The 18,423-nt window shown below is 33.1% G+C and overlaps 4 protein-coding genes and 1 long non-coding RNA gene across 6 annotated transcripts; 3 read left to right on the top strand and 2 right to left on the bottom strand.

Annotated features, from left to right (window-relative positions):
- Positions 1-251: 251 nt before the first annotated feature.
- On the bottom strand, positions 252-12,256 carry LOC128391348 (26S proteasome non-ATPase regulatory subunit 11-like). The gene is made up of 5 exons (XM_053351218.1): positions 12,102-12,256; positions 1,746-1,847; positions 1,077-1,671; positions 750-999; positions 252-657 (listed from the first exon to the last, which is right to left on the bottom strand). Exons 1-5 carry the CDS (start codon positions 12,184-12,186, stop codon positions 427-429), a joined length of 1,263 nt encoding a protein of 420 aa, XP_053207193.1. The 5' UTR covers positions 12,187-12,256; the 3' UTR covers positions 252-426.
- Positions 6,760-9,674, top strand: LOC128391292 (putative inorganic phosphate cotransporter). 2 transcript variants are annotated; one of them, XM_053351159.1, is made up of 5 exons: positions 6,760-7,248; positions 8,061-8,524; positions 8,592-8,874; positions 8,949-9,190; positions 9,275-9,674. In XM_053351159.1, exons 1-5 carry the CDS (start codon positions 7,203-7,205, stop codon positions 9,470-9,472), a joined length of 1,233 nt encoding a protein of 410 aa, XP_053207134.1. In that variant the 5' UTR covers positions 6,760-7,202; the 3' UTR covers positions 9,473-9,674. The 2 variants fall into 2 exon arrangements, with proteins under 2 accessions (XP_053207134.1, XP_053207125.1); XM_053351150.1 differs by lacking the exon at positions 6,760-7,248 and having other exon boundaries at positions 7,805-8,524.
- LOC128391524 (uncharacterized) lies at positions 6,795-8,159 on the bottom strand. Its single transcript, XR_008325811.1, has 3 exons — positions 8,019-8,159; positions 7,637-7,948; positions 6,795-7,561 (listed from the first exon to the last, which is right to left on the bottom strand). It is a non-coding gene; the product is annotated as an uncharacterized LOC128391524 (long non-coding RNA).
- Positions 12,257-12,380: 124 nt separating the features above from the next.
- Positions 12,381-14,601, top strand: LOC128391247 (proton channel OtopLc-like). The gene is made up of 3 exons (XM_053351101.1): positions 12,381-12,968; positions 13,043-13,227; positions 13,303-14,601. Exons 1-3 carry the CDS (start codon positions 12,823-12,825, stop codon positions 14,523-14,525), a joined length of 1,554 nt encoding a protein of 517 aa, XP_053207076.1. The 5' UTR covers positions 12,381-12,822; the 3' UTR covers positions 14,526-14,601.
- LOC128391308 (probable proline--tRNA ligase, mitochondrial) lies at positions 14,596-16,747 on the top strand. Its single transcript, XM_053351170.1, has 8 exons — positions 14,596-14,880; positions 14,955-15,132; positions 15,211-15,284; positions 15,360-15,510; positions 15,583-15,690; positions 15,748-16,027; positions 16,104-16,239; positions 16,324-16,747. Exons 1-8 carry the CDS (start codon positions 14,734-14,736, stop codon positions 16,648-16,650), a joined length of 1,401 nt encoding a protein of 466 aa, XP_053207145.1. The 5' UTR covers positions 14,596-14,733; the 3' UTR covers positions 16,651-16,747.
- Positions 16,748-18,423: the final 1,676 nt, after the last annotated feature.

Here is an 18,423-nt window from a genome sequence, read left to right as displayed (position 1 = left end):
TAGAAGGCAGAACGAGTGACAAGTTTCAAAGAAACTTGAGTAATTTTCTTGAACAATTTACTCTTTTTTTGGATTAAGGGTTAAGTTAATCGAGACTAATTTTCGTAAGGATTCAAGGTAAATGGGAATGATTTTGTAATTCAAAGTGATTACAATTAAGAGAATATATCTAATTGATTAACTTTACCAAATTTTAACACCCCACACAAAATTAAGATGGTAGATAATTAGTATTTTGATTGGAAATCGAATTAGTGTTTTGTTTAACTATTTTACTCTTTCAGGTATTCAAACTCTTTTTGCTTTGGGTTTAAATAGGAAATTAAACTTTTCATCAGGAATTGGAAGGAGAAATGGCTTACGAAAAAGGTTTTCTTTAGGAAAAGGTTGACAAATTTGTTTCTCTTTTGTTTGTTTGATTTAAGATTAAGACAATTTCTTGGCTTTTTGGTACAGAGCGTCCACAACTTTGCTCATATTTTGAATGGTCTCTAAACATGCTTCGTATGTTTTATCGGTTTGAGCGTCTTCGAAAATGATCAAAACGCCTTCTCCTTGATCGAGAATACCATGAAAGCTCTTATCCAAAACCATTTGTGACAATTTCTTTTCCACTGTGTCCTTGCCTAGATTAATGATTTTAGCGATGTGATCAACCTGTGATTAGAATTAAATGAGAGAAAACAAAAATGATATTAGATTTTGACTGGCTTAATATCAACGTAAAAGAGATAACAACAAAAACTAACCTGAACTCGAGAGTAGGGCTCGATTATCCTACACAAATTTTGCTCCAACATATTATCGTATAATGTATCGAAATGAGCTCGAATGATGGGATCTCCGTGTAACTCTGTATTGAATTGGTTTAATGCATCTTGAAATTCAGAAAGAGATCTATTTGCACTTGCTTTAGCGATGGCTTTCATCGCCTCGATGTTGGGACCAGCGTACTTAAGAGCTAACTTGCCGACAGTAATTGATTGAACATCATCGGGCCTGGATAAATGAATGAAAGAAAAACAGGCAATTTTAGTATCAACAATTTGAGGAAAGTCGTTAATCAATTGACTTACTGTTTGAGCATTATTTTCGATAACAACATGTATTTCAGAGCAGTTACTGCTTTTGGATTATCAATGGAGTCATAGCCTTCAAAGGCTTCATAGAAATATGAAAAGGCGGTTTTAAAATCTCTTTCATCAGCAGCATGAAGAATTCCCGATTGAAGATCCAAAGCTGCTTGCATTTTAGGAGCACAGTAGATTGCGTTGGCTGTTGTTCTGGCCGATGTTAGGGCAGCTCGAGCTTTCTGGAGATTACTTAGAGCGTGATAGACTTTACTCTCTAGTAATTGTACTTCAACTAACAGATTCTTGTCATCCAGTTTTTTCAATTCTCTAAGCAGAGAAGAAATCAAGGCAAGGGCTTCATCATATAGTTTATTCTCATAATAAAGAGCAATCAATCTAGCCTCGAGAGATTGTCTTAAGAAAGTTCTTTTATCTTCCTTAGCCCAGGTAATAACTTCTTTACAAAGATCAACCTCAAGACCAGTACCGGCTTCCATGTCGAGAAATAAATCAACCAACTGACGGACCAATTTAGCAGCCTTGGCCTTAGAGATACAGTTAAGGAAAGGCCTGACTTTTTGAATCAAGGATGCCAATTCTAATAAATTGTAAGAGAAGAGAAAATATAATAAGTATCAAAAACAGCCAATAAACAAAAAAGTGAAAATTTACCTTGAGCTTTTCCAGATTTACACAAATGTTGCCCAAGATCAAGAATGGCTTGTTCTCGTGCCCGGATAGATTCTTCATCTTTAGGAGGTTCAATAGATTCAACTGTCAAACCAATTAACAATTAAATGAAAAATAGAATAATAAATAAATTAAAAATTAAAAATAGAAAGGAAAATAAATTCATCAAGAGAATGACAAAAATGTTTTCATCTCTACTCACCAATGCTCTTGAGAATCTCATCACTTGGATATTTGTCAGTGGGTAAAATTTTCTCGAATGAACAGCAACCGCACCACCAGTCATGATTACCTAATAATCAATACTTTAAACTCACAATTAAATGGAATAAGAAATAATTTAATTAATTAAACAAAGAAATTAATCAGGAAAATGTTGTTCTAAATTCAATTATCAAGACCAAACAATGATGATGATTTCTTTATTTCATACTTGTAACAAGGTTACACTAAAAATTTTTGTTCGCTGGCGCGTTTTACAAATTTTTTGTTTGGCAAAAGTGTTTAGTTAATCAGGAGAGGAAAATTATGATTAAATTGAGATTAATTCAGTATAGTTTCAATAATTTTATATATTCCTATGGAGCCTTGAGCACGTTGGGCATCTTCTCCAGGTACGATTTGATGTTGATGTTTGGGATTCTTTTCTCCAGTAATTTGTGGTGTCACTTTGAATTTTATATACATTGCGATTAAGATGAGGATCGAGGTTGTGAAGATAAATTGTAGTAAATTTTCCATGGTCTTTGTTGAAACACGATGAACGAACTATTTTTCTTGATGGTTCACTTATTTTTATTTTCTTTTGGTCGTTGATTGTGTTGAGGTTGAGATCAAACTGAGTTAATGTCCACTTGTAGTGGTTCTAAGTAAATTTGTGTCACTTTTCTGATAATTTTGTCAATTGTTGTTAATTGATATTTTTTGATTCTTCCAGTGTTTAATTGTTTCTTTGCGATGTCGACTTGTTGTTTTGTTTGCGTTTCGCAACATTCAATTAATATATGCTTCATACTTAATGGTTGATGGTCATATGGACAGACAAGATTATCTTTTGTCAACAAAAACTCATAATAGCCAATGGACCATTTAATTAATTTGTTTACTTTTTGTTCAATCGGCCAATTGATTTGTTTTTCGGGTAGAAGGTAAAAGGGTAAGGCAACTCTTGAGGTTCTCATGTTTTTGTCACAAATGACCGAGAAAAATTTCATCGAAATTTCTTCAGCTATAATCTTAAGACCATACCAGCTTCTCTCTGAGCTTATCATAGGTGCTAGTTCAGGATTTTTCATTATGAAATCTTGTGTATCAAATTGATTCATTCTTTCAAAGTAAAAAGCTAATCCTGTTTTTATTATTCTGATTGATGTAGGTAATGACCCAATTGCGATGAAGGAGCTAATTGTAGGTACTCGATCATGTAGACCCGTTAATAATTTAATTACTTTTCCTGTAACTCTGTTAATTTTGTTTCCTTCTTCCCACTTTGACGTTAATTCTTTGAGAACGACTGGCGCATAGACCATGAGTCTTGATTCTAATAAGCTTGTTACAATTAATTTTATCAATCTTATCGGTAGAATTTTGATTAGATTTGTGTAATTCAGTAGTTTTAGACTCCTCTCTTCGAGATCATTAAGTAGAAAATCGATTGTTTTTGATCTTCTGAATCTCAATGGATTAGAGAAAATAGGACAGCCAAGAACCATCATTGGGTCTACGATTTTAATGCTGTTGTTTAGTTTGGATTTGATCTTTTCTTCTTTAAGTAATATTTTATTTTTGCTTCGATTTAGTTTCAGGTCTATCTTATTGAGTGTTTTATTTAAGATTTTGACAACACAGTAGATATTATTCTCTATTTCTAGTACATCTTCAGATTTTAAACGATCTACCAGTTCACATTTTCTTTTGCTTTTTTTGAGGATCACAAAAATGTCATCTGCGTAGATCAATAATTCATGATTTTCAATTTCCTCATTCTGACAATTTGATTCGAAATGACGAAGATTAAACTGAAGGGTTAGAATAAAGAGAAAAGGACCTAAAATCGAGCCTTGGGGAACTCCATTATCATTCGGTTTACTTATTAGTCCATTTTTGTCTATTTTTATTATTTGTCTACAGTCAAGATAAGATGAAATAATTTCGATGAGGTATTTAGATACCTTAATTGTTTGTAAGCATCTGATAATCGCTTCTCTGTTAATCTGATCAAAGGCACAGGAAATGTCCAGACTGAGTATTCCCAAGACATTCTCATCTTCTAATCTATTTCTACACTTTAGGATTAAATCATTTATTGACTTTCCCGTTTGATAGGCAAATTGATTCTGAAAAATTTCAATTGGAACTTCTGGTATTAGTCTCATCAGTATTACTTTCTCTAACCATTTAGATAGAGATGATTGAACATGTAGTTCTCTTAGTCTAATATTGTCGGCTTTAGGAATTAGTACACATCTCGCCACTTTCCAGGTAGATGGATAGCAACTTGTTGATAAGAGTCGATTAAAGATTCTCACAATTAGATCAATGAAAGGGTATTGGGCTAGTTCAGGAGTTTTCTTTAGGCTTATTCCATCTACACCTGGAGAAGCTGATTTGTTTAATCGTTTGTAAGCTAATAGAGCTTCATGTTCACTGATTTCAGGGAAGGAAGACTCAGTGGTGTTAGAGTTTTCTGTTATCAGCATTTCTACCGTGTATCTCTTAAAGGCTGTTATAATTTTATCTTCAGCTTTCATTAGTAGTTGAGTGTTATAATTGTCAGTAAGTGGATTTCTGTTCAGTTTGTCGTTAATTATCTGCCAAGGTTTGTTGATCAATTTGTCCCTAAAGATTTCTTCCCTCTCATTTTTTAGTCTACTCTCGATTTTATTATAAATCAGATTTGATATTTCACTTTTGTTGTTTCTTGAAAAGTTGTTGATCTTTCTTTTAATTCCTGATTTTGTTTTGTTTACAGCGACTAACTTGCTTTCTCCATACAAGTAATTCATTTGATCAATAAGGAGTTGATTTACCTTTACTATTAGCTCTTCGTCATTCACTTCTGATAATTTGTAAAGATTTTCTATGAAAAAATTTTTGGCCTTCTCTATTGACAATTCTCACCGTCTCCTTCATCGCAATCAGATTTTTCACATCAAATTTAACACTCATAAGTCGATGATCAAAGGATAGTGTCTCTATTTGTTTACTCAATATCTCTAATCCTCGCGAGTGAAAGAAAACGTCAATGAACGTTTCATTACCCTGAATCGAAATATGTGTAATTTTCTTTAGAGGGGGAAAAGGCACTAGTAAGCTCAGAGAAGATAGTCGATACAATCTTACCTCTTTTTTCACTTGGAGTGTTTCGATTTGGACTTAATTTTTCTTCTGGGGTCCAAAGTTGATGGGTCGAGTTGGTGTCACCAGTGATTATCACATTCTCAATATTGTATTTCTGTAGGGAGTTTTTGATGAAGTTAACTATGTTCACTATTTTGTTTTCACTTAAAGTTCGGTCAATATAAAGGTTGACAATCGCTATTCTTTTTCGATTTATTTTACATGTTGTTATAATTGTGTCATTTTGTAGCACTAAGAGTTTTGGTTGCAATTTATCTTCAATTATTGTACTCGTTCTGCCACAGGAGAAGCTTGAGTAGAGTTTATTGTTCAAAATCGGTTGATTCAGTAACCAGTTCTGATTCGGCTCTTGAATTGTCAGAATCATTATTTCTTCTGTGGTTAGTAATTGTTGGATTAGATGATCGAGTTTCCATTTCTCTTTGTTCACATTCCAATTCAAAATTGTCACCATAGTCGATCCACTTTCTCAATTGAGAGATTTGTGTTTTATTCGAGTAACAGTTTCGTGAGAGTGGATTATGATCACTGGGTCTATTTCTTTTCTCACAGAATGAACAGTTAACTGAACAATTTATCTCTTTGATGTGTTGATTTTTGCATGAGTTGCAATTGAAGGTTTCCTTTTTACATTGGTGAGTATGATGACCAAAATTGTAGCACTTGAAACAAGCTCGAACGTAAACATTTTCTTTTACTTTGTAATTTGTTCCGTTTATATCTAGTCCTTTGTCAATTAGGTTCCAATAGAGCTTGGTGTCAGCGCAGCGATAGATGATTCTCCTCATTTCCTTTTCTTTTATTTTTATAAGTTTATTGTTAACTTCAAGGATTTGTACCACTGAGAGGCCATTAGTTGATAATATTTCATCCGTTGCTACATCTGGAGGCAAGATGACCGAGCATTGTGGTTGTAGTGGTTGCAGATGTCGATGATTTATTGCCTTCTCTTTGAGAATCTCTGAGCACTTGATATTGGCGGGAAGGTATCCAATTATGATGATTTTTTCTCTTTTATTGATAACCTTTTTAATTGATTCACCTTCCGTCAGTAGATCAGCGGTAATATTTGCAATTGTATCGACTTTCGAGTTATTTTCATCATCATCAATTATTATCTTCGACAGCGGAGTGTGATTTCGTGTTTTTCTCTTGTTGTTTGTTTGTGTTGAGTTGTCCATTGTCGATTTCATCACTTCCGTTGAAACAGTGTTGAGTTTGGACTCAGCAGATTTAATCAGATTTTCCATGTGATCCAGAACTACCTTTTTGCTTCCAACATAATTGTTTAAATTCTTTTGTGTAACAAATTTCTCCTGGACAAGATTCAAGGTTCTAGTTATTTCATCTTTTATTAGCGCCAAGATGTCGGAAAGCTCCATTTGACCTGAGTCAACTTCTTGGAAGAAATCTTCAGTTATTGATAAGTTGACTGTCTTTCTAGGTGTTTTGGCCATTTTGGTGTCAATTGAAAGCACAACACTATCTTAATCACCTTTAGCAAAATTATCACTTTAATTAGTTATTTTGATTTAGTTAATTAACAATTTATAAGGACAATTTAATTTTGATGATTAATCAGCTTTTTTTCCCACGAAAGTGGTGACATCTATTGACCACCCAAGAAAAGAATTTTTTTCTAATCACAATTAATGATTGACAAATGATCGATTAAATTTATTGTCATTTTAATTTAATTGTTTAAGGAAATTAATTGTGTTTTAAAAGAGATTTTCAATTGTTTATTAAGAGATTGCTCTTGGTTGGAACTTTATGTAATCATTTTATGGAATTTCGTTTGGAATCGATGATCGATCTTTTCGTTTAATTAATGGAGTTAAAGGTTGTCCTTCATTTAAGAAATTGATCTTAATCTGTTTTTCTTTGATTGTGATTGAATTGATTTGTGTCCAAAGAGAACAATTGAATCTATTGAATTGGACAACTTAACAGTGTTCACCTTCAATATTTTTGAAAAAGGTAAAATTATCCTTTCACTTAGAAGGATAATTAATTAGTTTGATTTGTCAATATTGACCCAATGATTAGTGTTTCTATTAACTGGTTAAAGTGATTCCAATGCCTAGTTACCCAAATGAAGATGAGGTTCAACCATGTACTCAAGGTAAATACGTTGTTTTGGTTTGTATGGTCATCTTGGTCAGTTTTGGGATTAAATTACAATCATGGACTGCTCAAAATGACATTTACCATAACGTTTTCATGTAAGTTGTTACAACAATTTAAATTGTTTCCTAATTGTCATTTGTTTTCTTCCTTTCTCCTTATTAGAGTTTCTTCGTCTACTGTTGGTATATTTTGGCTCTTATTTATTGTCATTTGTTTTCTTCCTTTCTCCACATTAGATCCATGAGAGCAATAGTAAACCTCTTGAGTTAACAAAGTTGTGGTTGAAATCAAATGAATGGCACAAAAAACTGTTGATAAAGTAAAAAAAAACGGTTAAATCAGTTAGGTGATTAGTTTTAAAATCGTAAACAAATCAAACTTACTTGTCAAACCAACTTTAAGGTAAAAACAATATGAATGTGGAGCCTTGAGGTAAGTATAATAAGTCCATTCTTTATGTGTCACATCCGATGGATTATCCAAAGAGTGATTAAGTCTATCTGCAATTAGATATAAATCATTCCAACATAATCGTCAATAGGCATAAAAATGTTGCCAGTTTTGGTTGTATGGTCTTAATTGCCGTTGCATTACTCAAATGGTTCACGACGATTGCGGTTGAGGCTGATTTTTTTCCTCCAGATGACCAGTCAGAATTAGGACCAATTCCTCACGAATTGTCACCCTTGTTCCATCTGAGAGACCAGTTTTACCAAAATTGTCTCACTGAAAACATTTACAATATTAACTTTGCCAAAATCTTACCTTATATTGACCCTTTCACCATTGAATTCACCATTATCTCAGGGATTTTGACCGATAAATTCAACGCTGTCCACTTGATGACGGCCTCGCAATTGGCTGCGATCGCTTGTACCTTCTTGTGTCCCATTGCCGCTGAATATGGGATAATCTACCTGGTCGCAGCTCGAATGGCCCTTGGCTTAGCCCATGGGTTATTGTTCCCTTCGTGTTATATACTCATGGAAAGGTGGTTAGTATCCACGGAAAAAGCATTTGCCCAAAGTTGTGTTGCTGTTGGATCAAATTTCGGCATAGTAATTATTATGCCGTTAACCGCTTGGTTATGTGATAATGGATTCGCGGGTGGTTGGCCTTCAGCATTTTATGTAACCGCAGCGGTCAACATTTTATTCATAATTATCTGGATAATCACCATGACTCTTGACCCTTCGGCTAATCGTTGGGTATCACAATCAGAGAAAAATTTTCTCGACAAAATGACCAGTGCTAAAGTGGTCAAATCAAAGGTAATTCATCATTAGAAAATATTCACCAATTTTATCATTAACAACAATTAATCTTCATTTTAATCAGATCACCAAAACCCCATGGATTAGCATGTTAACCTCTTTACCTCTTTGGTCAGTTATGATAACTCGTGGTATCAATGGGCCAATCTATTATGCGATTAACACAAAGATACCCATTTATATGGAAATGGTTCTAGGTTATCAATTACAAGGGAATGGATTAATTAATTCACTTTTTTATGTTGCAATTTGTTCAACTCAATTAATCTCTGGACCAATGGCGAGATGGGTGATTGGTAAAAAATGGTTCTCTAGGACAGTTACTCGAAAAATATTTGAGTCGATTGGTAAGTTAATTCTAATAACATCGAAAACCATCGAAAAAACTCTTAATTGTTACAATCTATTTTCTCGTATTCAGCTCTTTTTGGTACTGCTCTTTGTTTGGGTATCATACCAAGTCTTGGAAATCGACCTGACGTGATTATAATTGTTCTAATCGCAAGTATGTTCTGTAATGGATTTACCATTGGAGGTGATACACCGATAGTCATGGAAATGGCTCCGCATCTTGTTGGTACTGCTTTTGGTTTCGCTAATACACTTGGTTGTGCTTCGGGTTTTATCGCCCCCGTGATAATAGCATCGATTATTGATGAACAAGTGAGTATATCGAATTGAACTTTATTTCTTTTTCTCTTTTGCATTCAATTTATTATTATTATTTTCTTTTTTTTCAATCGAAAGGTTCATTCTCAAAGTCTATGGAATACAACATTTTATACTTTCGCTGGGTTACAAATGATCGGAGCTTTTTCATTTTTAACCTTTGCCACAACGAAGCCTCAACCTTGGGGAACAGTTGAAACGCCATCAAAACCAAAGGATAAAACGGAAATTAACTCCAAATCGGAAGATCTGTACGATATTTCATCCAAAGTTTAATCCACTGTTATAATCCATCAATACCTCAGATCATCTCTAATTGTAGAAATTAATTACAATTTTATCCACTCGCAATTTCATTCATGCAATCATATCGTTGAATTAGTACCCGTTATTCAATTATCATCCCCACTCATCAATTTCATTAACTGTCCTGTTTGAAACAATTAATATTGATAAATGGATTCATTTGTATACAACATTTCATTTGTGACTCCAACATTATCGGGATAATTAATTTGAACATAATTATAATTGGCTTCATGTTGTTGTTGTTGTTGTTGTTGTTGTTGTTGTTGTTTTTGTTTTTGTTGTTGTTGTTGTTTTTGTTATTGTTTTTGTTATTGTTGTTGTTGTTGTTGTTGTTGTTGTTGTTGTTGTTGTTGTTGTTGTAGTTGTTGTTGTTGTTGTTGTTGTAGTTGTTGTTGTTGTTGTTTTTGTTTTTGTTGTTGTTGTTTTTGTTATTGTTGTTGGTGGTGATGAGTTGATTGTATTGATTGTATCGGTGGTTGTGTTGATTGTTGTTGTAAATTGTTTTGATTAGTTTGATTATTGTCAAGCTGATTGTTTGTATTATTATTATTGAATTTCGCTCCAGCAACAGCCATAGCGTGAGACAGAGCAATGTCCTTGAATTGGTCATTCTTGGCCACTTCTGCTTTCCGTTTGTAAACCGCTTTCTCATCAATGGACAAGGCTTCCCATTCTGAGGCCACAATTTTTGAAATCTCACCAAAAGAAGCCGATTTATTTTCTTCTTTAATTCGAGCTTGTTTATCTCTAAAAAAATGAGCATAAGCCGAGGCCGATTTCTTATTATTCGACGGCTCTTTTTTACGGTTTATTTTCTTCTTCCTTTTAGTCTTAACAACTTTATTTTCCTCTTTCACAGCACTAATAACATTACTATTGGTCGTGGTCGTGGTTGTGCCTGTGGTTGTGGTTGTGGTCGCTATGTGATTGGAGTTGTATTGTTGTTGCTGTTGTTGGTGATGGGGATTGTCGTTAGCATCGCCATTGATAACTAACTGATAATTGTTGTAATTAGTTGTCGGCATAACTGCTTGATTGTAAACATAATTGTAATTGTTCCCATCCAAATGATTTGTTAATTGTTGTGGTTGTTGTTGGGGTTGTATTTGATGTTGAGGATTAAGACGCTGCTGCACATTTTGATTAAATTGGTAAACTTGTTGATGTTGTTGCTGCTCAGCTAATTGTTGATTGTTAACAATAGTGTATCCTGAATAATATTGATTGTCACAGACAAGATTATCTGGCACTGTTGATGATGTCCGATCAAAATATTGACCAGAAAGGTAATTACTGTTATCCATATTGGTAGTGATTAACTGATTAGCGAAAAAGTCAAATGTTTACAACTGAAAATGATCAAAATCCTCTTTTCACTTTGGGTAAAAGTTGTTAACTTAACGAGGATCAACGAGGATCTAATGGCGACCTCAATTACTTTTGAAAAAAGAAAAAAAACAACAGGTGTGGACGGCGAAGATGATGATGGTGAGAGAGGGAGCGAAGAGAGAGAGAGAAAGAGAGAAAGGTTAGGTGAAAATAGAAAGAGACACAGACAGAGAAACAGGTAAGAGATAAAAGGAATGTAGAAAGAGGGGTGGTAAGTAAAAGGTACAAGTTATTAAGGTTATCCAAGTTATTCGGACTTGAAGTTATACCAGGTAATAACTTATCATATAATCGTATCATATAATAGTTAATCAATTGACTTACTGTTTGAGCATTATTTTCGATAACAACATGTATTTCAGAGCAGTTACTGCTTTTGGATTATCAATGGAGTCATAGCCTTCAAAGGCTTCATAGAAATATGAAAAGGCGGTTTTAAAATCTCTTTCATCAGCAGCATGAAGAATTCCCGATTGAAGATCCAAAGCTGCTTGCATTTTAGGAGCACAGTAGATTGCGTTGGCTGTTGTTCTGGCCGATGTTAGGGCAGCTCGAGCTTTCTGGAGATTACTTAGAGCGTGATAGACTTTACTCTCTAGTAATTGTACTTCAACTAGCAGATTCTTGTCATCCAGTTTTTTCAATTCTCTAAGCAGAGAAGAAATCAAGGCAAGGGCTTCATCATATAGTTTATTCTCATAATAAAGAGCAATCAATCTAGCCTCGAGAGATTGTCTTAAGAAAGTTCTTTTATCTTCCTTAGCCCAGGTAATAACTTCTTTACAAAGATCAACCTCAAGACCAGTACCGGCTTCCATGTCGAGAAATAAATCAACCAACTGACGGACCAATTTAGCAGCCTTGGCCTTAGAGATACAGTTAAGGAAAGGCCTGACTTTTTGAATCAAGGATGCCAATTCTAATAAATTGTAAGAGAAGAGAAAAATATAATAAGTATCAAAAACAGTCAATAAACAAAAAAATGAAAATTTACCTTGAGCTTTTCCAGATTTACACAAATGTTGCCCAAGATCAAGAATGGCTTTTTCTCCATCTTTATCTCATTCTTCATCTTTAGGAGGTTCAATAGATTCAACTGTCAAACCAATTAACAATTAAATGAAAAATAGAATAATAAATAAATTAAAAATAGAAAGGAAAATAAATTTATCAAGAGAATGACAAAACTGTTTTCACCTCTACTCACCAATGCTCTTGAGAATCTCATCACTTGGATATTTGTCAGTGGGTAAAATTTTCCTCGAATGAACAGCAACCGCACCACCAGTCATGATTACCTAATAATCAACACTTTAATCTCACAATTAAATGAAATAAGAATAATTTAATTAATTAAACAAAGAAATTAATCAATCATTGTTGTTCTAAATTCAATTATCAAGACCAAACAATGATGATGATTAATCAGCTTTTTTTCCACGGAAGTGGTGACATCTATTGACCACCCAAGAAAAGAATTTTTTTCTAATCACAATTAATGATTGACAAATGATCGATTAAATTTATTGTCATTTTAATTTAATTGTTTAAGGAAATTAATTGTGTTTTAAAAGAGATTTTCAATTGTTTATTAAGAGATTGCTCTTGGTTGGAACTTTATGTAATCATTTTATGGAATTTCGTTTGGAATCGATGATCGATCTTTTCGTTTAATTAATGGAGTTAAAGGTTGTCCTTCATTTAAGAAATTGATCTTAATCTGTTTTTCTTTGATTGTGATTGAATTGATTTGTGTCCAAAGAGAACAATTGAATCTATTGAATTGGACAACTTAACAGTGTTCACCTTCAATATTTTTGAAAAAAAAGGTAAAATTATCCTTTCAATTAGAAGGATAATTAATTAGTTCAATTTGTCAACATTGACCCAATGATTAGTGTTTCTATTAACTGGTTAAAGTGATTCCAATGCCTAGTTACCCAAATGAAGATGAGGTTCAACCATGTACTCAAGGTAAATACGTTGTTTTGGTTTGTATGGTCATCTTGGTCAGTTTTGGGATTAAATTACAATCATGGACTGCTCAAAATGACATTTACCATAACGTTTTCATGTAAGTTTATTTTATTCACAACAATTTAAATTGTTTCCTAATTGTCATTTGTTTTCTTCCTTTCTTCTTATTAGAGTTTCTTTGTCTACTGTTGGCATATTTTGGCTCCTATTTATATGGACAGATTTATATCTAATTGCAGATAGACTTAATCACTCTTTGGATAATCCATCGGATGTGACACACAAAGAATGGACTTATTATACTTACCTCAAGGCTCCACATTCATATTGTTTTTACCTTAAAGTTGGTTTGACAAGTAAGTTTAATTTGATTACGATTTTAAAACTAATCACCTAACTGATTTAACCGTTTTTTTTTACTTTATCAACAGTTTTTTGTGCCATTCATTTGATTTCAACCACAACTTTGTTAACTCAAGAGGTTTACTATTGCTCTCATGGATCTAATTGTTTTGATGGGCTTCGTTTAGTTTCAAGTATTGTTGATTTGATCAGTTCTTTGGTTCAATTAATTTTCATCCAAAATCATTCCAACATAATCGTCAATAGGCATAAAAATGTTGCCAGTTTTGGTTGTATGGTCTTAATTGCCGTTGCATTACTCAAATGGTTCACGACGATCGCGGTTGAGGCGGATTTTTTTCCTCAAGATGACCAGTCAGAATTAGGACCAATTTCTCACAAATTGTCACCCTTGTTCCATCATAGAGACAAGTTTTACCAAAATTGTCCCACTGAAAACATTTACAATATTAACTTTGCCAAAGTCTTACCTTATATTGACCCTTTCACCATTGAATTCAATTTTCTTCTTGCTATCCAATGGCTAATCATTTGGCAGCACATTGGTCATTACAGGGAAACTCGAGCTTCTGATTATTGGACAATAACTGAAGCTCATGAGATAAATGATGAAATCGATGAATTAACTGAATCGATCGGATTTCATAAAAGTGGCCGCGGATTATTTGCTGGACTATTTTGTGCCATTGGTTCACTAATATCATTGGTTTACTATTTTTCTGCCGTTGGTAATCCTAATCTATTTGCTTCGATCTCAATTTTCATTATTTGGGAAGATTTACTTTACTTGACCTCATCTTTACTCTCTCTGTTAATTGCCTCTATTCAATTATCTGGTCTTGGAAAATCAACTGAAAATTGTGTTGGATCAACTGACATGATGTTACTTTTTTTCCCTTTAATTGCTTTCTGTATTCGAGGTTATATCAGAAATTTAGATGTTTATTCCGTTGAACTTGGACCAATCGATCACACAGTTGAGATTCTCGGTGTAATTCAACCTCTATTACAAGCGATATTTATTTACTTTGCTTCATCAAAAATCTGTGATACTAATTATCTAAGTCAACACAAACCTGGGCGACAGATAATCACCCTACTTATAGCTTTAAATCTCGTTCTTTGGACATCGGGTGCTTTTCGAGCCAAGGCTAAATTTCAAAAGGACGATCAGGCTCATATCGCTCAGACTATTTTTCTTGACATTTGTCAACCTTTCATCCTTTTCTATCGCTACCATTCATCAGTTTGCTTAGCAAATATCTGGAAAATTGTATATTCACAAACTTAAACTATCAAATTGTTAAATTAAAGGCAAAGGGTAAATTAATCAAATTGCCCCAACTAATTGTTACCCAACAATCAAATGAAGCGCGTTAACAGTTAACGTAAACAGCTGATTCTGTTTACTGTTTTCACTTGAACCGGTTAACTGAAATCTTTTCACTTTTTATTTGATTCCTTTTAATTTTTCCAATTGTTAATCATCTAATTTTAAAATGAAATTAATTAACAAGAGTAACAATGAGCTGAGAAGATTATTACATTTATCTTCTTCAATTAATTCAAAGAAACCTCATCGTATGAGTCGTGTGTTATTGTTGGACAAGACAAATTTTGATAATTCAATTTCTAAAAGTTTCTCGGTGAGTATTTTAATTTGATTATTCTCATATCTCCTTCTAATTGTCGTTAACTAATCACTTTCATTTCTATTCAGTTATTAAAAGAACGTAGTTTTGTTGCATCAAATCTTTCTGGTTTACATTATCTTTTACCTTTGGCAACTCGATCATTAACCAAATTAATCTCAATTATTGACCAAGAAATGGAAGCAATCGGATGCGAAAAGATGATTCTACCAACTTTAGGTCATTCTGGTCTCCTAAAAATCTCAGGTAATTAGTAAATTGCAACGGAAATATCGTAATATTGTAAACATTATGATAGTTTTGAAACCATTTGATTGTTTACAGGAAAACTACCTGACCATCAACAAGATGTGTTCATATTTAAAGATCGCCATGGCCAAGACCTTTTCTTGACCCCAGTGAGTTGAACAATTTAACCAAGTCGATTAGTTGGATAATTAACCATTTATTTAATTGTTCACTTTGTCTGTTAGACTCACGAAGAAATGTTTTGTTATTGGCTTTCGAAGGAGAAAATATTTGAGAAACAACTTCCCATTTACTTATATCAAATCGCATCAAAATACAGAGACGAAGCTCGACCTCGAAGTGGCCTACTCAGGGGCAAAGAATTCATGATGAAAGGTAATTCCAAATCTCAATTATCCTAAATTGTCACAATTAACGTTCAACTATAATATTTTCCTTCTATCAAAGATCTTTACAGTTTCGATGCAACTGAAGCTGATTCTCAAAACTCTTATAATCGAGTTTGTCAAAGTTATCAAAATATTTTCGATCGATTGGAAATTAATGTTATCAAAGGTAATTAATCAGTATGATTGTCGAAATGATTTAATATTTTTGATTTAATTTGTGTAGTTCAAGCTGATCCTGGTGCGATTGGAGGGAATCATTCACATGAATACCATCTAATATCGGACATTGGTGAAGATACAATTCACCTTTGTTCAAATTGTAATCAAGGATTTAGTGAGGAATATATTGAGAAACAACAATCTAATCAAAGTAAATATTGTGATTCTTGTAATTGTGATTTACAAGCTAAACAATCAATAGAAGTGGGTCATGCCTTTTATTTAGCAACGAGATACACTCAACCATTTAGATGTTTTTATCGGTCAAAGACAAACAATTACAGGTAAAAGATAAAACTTATTAAACTCTCGTTGACTTTTAATAATAAACTTAATTGTTTATCTAACCGATTAAACTAGTTTACTACAAATGGGAAGTTATGGTTTAGGAGTAACTCGCATTTTGGCCTCTTGTGCGGAAATTTTATCGACACCTCGACAATTAAAGTGGCCTAAACAAATTGCACCTTTCCATGTAACTGTTATACCACCAAAGGTAATTTAATGACAATCAAATTATTCAATTAACATGTACAATTAATATTTTGATTTGTATCTTCTTCTTTATCTTTAATTGCAGATGAACAGCAAAGAATCAAATGTTAACCAATTGGCTGAAGATTTAGCTCAACAATTAGCCAAATATACAAATGCTGATGTGGTCATCGATGATAGATCAGAATTGACCATTGGCTATCGGCAAGTTGTCTCAAAATGTTTAGGAATACCTGTCAATATAATTGTCGGTAAAAAAGCCCAACAAGAAATCCCGTTATTTGAATTTTCTTATTATCGACAAAATCATCGACTTGATAACGATAAAGTTGAAACTATTAAGAAAGATTTAAGTTTATCAGAAATAATGGAAGAAATTAAATTGTTGTTCCCAATAAATGATGAAAATTAAATTGAATTGTTTGAATTTTGGACAAGTTAATTTATCAGAAAATTCAAATGATAACTTGACAATTAAAAACAAAAAGTTTTGCTCTTTTTGCTAACAATTGATTTTTGTTTATAATAATTTGCTTTTAATGTGTATGGCTGACAAATCTTGTACGTTGAAGGTTACAATTTGTTTTTCTAATGCTGGTTATCATCAAACAACTGATGATTAAGAAAAGAAATTAAATTTTGATTACATTTAGTTGATTTTTTAAAATGAGAGAAAAGAGATCATATTAATTATGTATCAGAATAACCCTCAAAATTAACTGCTTAAAACTGAGCTTTAACTTTTGATTAACTAGATAGAAAGAGAGAGAGAGAGAGTAAGAGGCAACAACAGGATTATCCAAAGTTGAATACAGTGAATACAAAAAGTTTAGATGAAATTACATCTAAATTAATGTTATTAAAGGTCATTGCCACTTGATCCATTAGGTGTGTAGGGTTGATACTTGGCTCCTAATTGTAACTGGTTGTGAACATAATTTAAAGAGTTTCCAACATCATTAACATGAACTTTGCCCTTGAAAACTGGAAATGAATGGCCATGTAATCTTGTCCTGGGTGATGATGGAGGAAACTTGTCAATAAGTTGATGAATCTAATAGTTAACATAATATTGGCGATGAATTTACAAAGTTAATTAGATTCTTTATCGATTGTCTTTTGTCTAGATTTTTGTTTCTTTGCTAAAAATAGATTGCTATGGGTTAATTATGAATTGGGGATTCGATAATTTAAAGTGAGATGAGTTTTTTTTTCGTGAGTTTTGTACTTGTTTCAGCCTTATTTTGACACACACAGAGGAAAGTTAAATAAATCCAAGGGATAGCGATAAAGAAAAGAATGGAAATTAAACTGGTCAAGAGTAAACTGACTCTTAAAAGTGGGAATCAATTTGATTAAATAATAAAAAGAATGTGGTGTGAAGTTAAATGCAAAAGATTAACTGTAAAAAGCGGATGGATAATGAATGATGCATTTGTGATGATATATGAGAAACGATTAAAAAAAACATTGTCAATGTTATATTATCTTGTCAATTTGGTCACATAATATGACAAAACCACCAAGAACCACTAGCATCTGACGTGTCAACTTTTTCATCATCTTTAGGTGATTTTACTGATTTAGATGATTTTGATGATTTAGATGGAATAGTATCTAACTCATCTCCTCTAAAAGAAACTCTCTTTCTTAAAGTTGATCGCCTTTTGATGGAAGTTTTGGCGTCAGGATCAGCTTCCCGCTTTCTTTTTTTGCTTGAATCTTCATCGTTATCTTCATCATCGGGTTTCCGTTTCTTCACTTGCTGTGGCCCTTTGTTACTTTTCGGGGTCGAAGTTGATGGGACATTTTTGGTGGCAGATTTAGGCGTTTTAAAAGTTTTCACAGAGTCACTTTTCGATTTATTTGCTGGTGTAGAGACAACCTTCTTTTTCTGTGAAACTGGACGAGGTTTAGGTGAAGTTGCCCTTCTCGGTGAGAGAGCTCTTCGAGGTGAAGTTGCTCGTAATGGACTACGAGCCACTTTCTTCTTCTCAGAAGCAGAAACAGACTTGGGTTTTACAGGAGTTTTCCTATTAACTTTGGGTGTATCAAAATCATAGATATCAGAGTAACGGCCAGTTTGTCGTTCACCTCCTCCTCTTAATCTACTTGAAACTCCATCAGCAAAGCGAGATTTAAGATTATCAATTTCACTTTTAGACATGATACCAAATGTTTCTCT

The sequence above is a fragment of the Panonychus citri genome, unplaced genomic scaffold (genome assembly GCF_014898815.1).
Source record: "Panonychus citri isolate SS breed McGregor unplaced genomic scaffold, ASM1489881v1 Contig00011, whole genome shotgun sequence".
Lineage (NCBI taxonomy): Eukaryota > Metazoa > Arthropoda > Arachnida > Trombidiformes > Tetranychidae > Panonychus > Panonychus citri.
This window is presented reverse-complemented; position numbering and strand designations above follow the sequence as displayed.

What these genes read in the sequence shown, in the direction of transcription:
- LOC128391348 (XM_053351218.1), bottom strand. Translation starts at nt 12,186, where the DNA reads ATGACTGGTGGTGCGGTTGCTGTTCATTCGAGGAAAATTTTACCCACT. An exon ending in TAAATCTGGAAAAGCTCAAG is followed by an intron (nt 1,672 to 1,745) that starts GTAAATTTTCAC and finishes ACAATTTATTAG; the next exon opens with AATTGGCATCCTTGATTCAA. An exon ending in AGCCCTACTCTCGAGTTCAG is followed by an intron (nt 658 to 749) that starts GTTAGTTTTTGT and finishes TTCTAATCACAG; the next exon opens with GTTGATCACATCGCTAAAAT.
- LOC128391292 (XM_053351150.1), top strand. Translation starts at nt 7,823, where the DNA reads ATGGTCTTAATTGCCGTTGCATTACTCAAATGGTTCACGACGATTGCG. An exon ending in AAAAATATTTGAGTCGATTG is followed by an intron (nt 8,875 to 8,948) that starts GTAAGTTAATTC and finishes TCTCGTATTCAG; the next exon opens with CTCTTTTTGGTACTGCTCTT. An exon ending in CATCGATTATTGATGAACAA is followed by an intron (nt 9,191 to 9,274) that starts GTGAGTATATCG and finishes TTCAATCGAAAG; the next exon opens with GTTCATTCTCAAAGTCTATG.
- LOC128391247 (XM_053351101.1), top strand. Translation starts at nt 12,823, where the DNA reads ATGCCTAGTTACCCAAATGAAGATGAGGTTCAACCATGTACTCAAGGT. An exon ending in ATTTACCATAACGTTTTCAT is followed by an intron (nt 12,969 to 13,042) that starts GTAAGTTTATTT and finishes TCTTCTTATTAG; the next exon opens with AGTTTCTTTGTCTACTGTTG. An exon ending in CCTTAAAGTTGGTTTGACAA is followed by an intron (nt 13,228 to 13,302) that starts GTAAGTTTAATT and finishes CTTTATCAACAG; the next exon opens with TTTTTTGTGCCATTCATTTG.
- LOC128391308 (XM_053351170.1), top strand. Translation starts at nt 14,734, where the DNA reads ATGAAATTAATTAACAAGAGTAACAATGAGCTGAGAAGATTATTACAT. An exon ending in GGAAATTAATGTTATCAAAG is followed by an intron (nt 15,691 to 15,747) that starts GTAATTAATCAG and finishes TAATTTGTGTAG; the next exon opens with TTCAAGCTGATCCTGGTGCG. An exon ending in TAACTGTTATACCACCAAAG is followed by an intron (nt 16,240 to 16,323) that starts GTAATTTAATGA and finishes CTTTAATTGCAG; the next exon opens with ATGAACAGCAAAGAATCAAA.